Source organism: Phyllostomus hastatus, unplaced genomic scaffold (genome assembly GCF_019186645.2).
Source record: "Phyllostomus hastatus isolate PE091 unplaced genomic scaffold, TTU_PhHast_1.1 phas_scaffold_142, whole genome shotgun sequence".
NCBI lineage: Eukaryota > Metazoa > Chordata > Mammalia > Chiroptera > Phyllostomidae > Phyllostomus > Phyllostomus hastatus.
In genome coordinates this window covers 1,229,318-1,231,898 of record NW_025334010.1, presented here as the reverse complement: position 1 = coordinate 1,231,898, position 2,581 = coordinate 1,229,318, and the positions used below count along the sequence as shown (strand labels likewise).

Genomic DNA, 2,581 nt, shown 5'->3' with positions numbered 1-2,581 from the left:
ATTAAAACTATAGATTATTACACCCATATCATTACCCTCCCAACCACACTCAAGCAGGTGTTACTTCTGCTGGACCCTGCATATGCACCCCTATGTTCATTACAGTGTTGTTTACAGTAGGAAAAACTGGAAGCAGCCCAAGTGTCCATCAGTAGATGAGGGGATAAGAAAGCTGTGCAACATTTACAGCATGGAATACTACAGTGGGACAAAAAAAGAAAATCTTACCCTTTGTGACAGCATGAATGGACCTGGAGAGCATTATGCTAAGGGAAGTAAGCCAGTCAGAGAAACACAAATACCACTGGATCTCATCTACATGTGGAATCTAATGAACACAATCAGCTAACACACACAATAGAAACAGACTCATAGATACAGAGAACAGATGACAGCTGTCAGAGGGAGGGGCTGGGGGGCTGGGTGAAGAAGGTGAAGGGATTAACTTCCCCAGCATCCTCTCCCACCACATCCCTTCCCCCTTTGCCTACTCAGTTCTGTCCCAGTTGTCCTGTGCTGCTTGCTGCCACCTCAAGCCACCTTCAGCTGAGGGGTTCAGACACTGAGAAAATATTGGTGGGACAAATTTCAAGAACTTCAACGGGGGATTTAATCTTGCTCTGTTAGAAATTATCATAACCCAAGAATAAATGTAAAGTTTGAGTAGTGCTCAAACATTTACCTCTGGAACCATTTAAACATTTACTAATACATTTCCTTCATTTGACCTTTAAGACATTTTAGGAGTTTTTACATACTTTCTTATTGCACTACACAGTTCCCTAACTTTTCCCCTTGGCTACTAAATTATTTCACTAAGGAATTTAGAGTTTCTTTAAACTTTCATTGCATTCACCATACAACTGGTGAGGCACATTCATACAACTCTGCAGTAAATTCTGTAGTAAAATTTCAGTCCACTTTGGAGGTTCTCTCATAGGGCATTACTTTTACTGTGCTGATTCCAGCTACCACAAACTGATAAGAAGTCAAATATCTTAGCCAGAGAAGTGTGTTGATATAATTTTCTGCATTTAATTTCTTCTCCGTATAATATTCCTGGCTTGAGAAAATGAGAATTAACTATATTTTTTAAAAGAAAAACTAATAATTTTAATAATTTAGTTGTCCCATTATAACTTTAAAAGCTATGCTCTTCCAGGGAAGCTTACCTTATTTTCAGAGCTAGAATTTGAACAATTACTATTTGTATATGGAACTTCTATTACTATTGAACAATTACTATTTGTATATGAAACTTTCTGAGTTTTCCCTTCACCTGGACCTCACTTGCAACATCCTACACAAAGCATCCTTCACCTGGGCATTCCTCAGGCTGTAGATGAGGGGATTCAGCATTGGGTTAAAGAGATTGTAAAACAAGGACAGTATTTTCTCCTTCTCCTCTCCTTGACTGGAGTCAGGGACCATATAAACCACCATGGCTATGCCAAAGAAGAGCCCAACCACACAGAGGTGGGAGGAGCAGGTGGAGAAGGCCTTCCTGCGGCCCTCCCCAGACTGGATCCTCAGGATGGCCCAGAGGATGTGGATGTAGGAGACCAGCACCAAGCACAGGGGCCCGACTAAGAGCAAGACAGCAGCAGCGAAGATGACCACTTTGTTGAGCCAGGTGTCAGCACAGGCCAGCTTGAGGACAGACAGGATCTCACAGAAGAAGTGGTTGACTTCCCGAGGCCCGCAGAATGGGAGCCTTACAAGGAGAACCGCATGTAGCAGAGCCAGGACAAACCCAAATGACCAGGAAGTGGCAGCCAGGACCGTGCACACACTCCAGCTCATGATGACCTTGTAATGGAGGGGGTGGCAGATGGCCACATACCGATCATAGGACATCGCCACCAAAATCAGGCACTCTGTATCACCAAGACCCAAATACAAAAATGTCTGCATGATGCATGGGACAAAGGAGATGGCTCTATTCTGGGTCACTAAGTTTGCCAGCATCTTGGGGACATTGTTGGAAGCATAGGATATGTCAATGATGGCCAGGTGGGAGAGGAAGAAGTACATGGGGGTGTGTAATCTCTGGTCCAGACAGATGAGCGCAAAGATCATGCCGTTTGCCAGCAGACTGCAGGTGTAGAGCAGGGAGAAGACCCAGGAGAGGAGCAGTTCCGTCTCTGCGCTGAGCTGGAATCCCAGCAGCACGAACTCTGTGACCCATGACCGGTTTCCCCCCATTCCCTAAAGAGAGCTGGTCAAGAACTGAAGGTCAGGGCTGGATACTCAGCAAAAGATGGAGTTAATCTCAACATGAGCTCAGAGAATGGTTGCATCCTTGTCACTGTTTGAAAGCTTCCCCTACTCCCCCAAACTGGTTACCTGTTTTTAACTTTACTATGAAATAAATGTAAACTTATAGAAAACAGTCAAGAATTATACCAAGAACTCCAATATAACCATATGCCCAGATTTAACAAAGTTTTGAGTATTTATTTCATATTTGCCTTATAATTCTTTTTCTCTATATTATTATATGTGAGTATTACTTTTTCTGAAACATTTGAGATTAAATTATAAATAAACATGATACCAATTTACCCCTAAATTCCTCTTT

The 2,581-nt window shown here is 42.7% G+C and overlaps 1 protein-coding gene across 1 annotated transcript; it reads right to left on the bottom strand.

Annotated features, from left to right (window-relative positions):
* Positions 1–1,275: 1,275 nt before the first annotated feature.
* On the bottom strand, positions 1,276–2,205 carry LOC123830976 (olfactory receptor 2A2-like). The gene has a single exon (XM_045857597.1). The coding sequence runs from the start codon at positions 2,203–2,205 to the stop codon at positions 1,276–1,278; it is 930 nt and encodes a 309-aa protein (XP_045713553.1).
* Between the last annotated feature and the right edge of the window lie 376 nt (positions 2,206–2,581).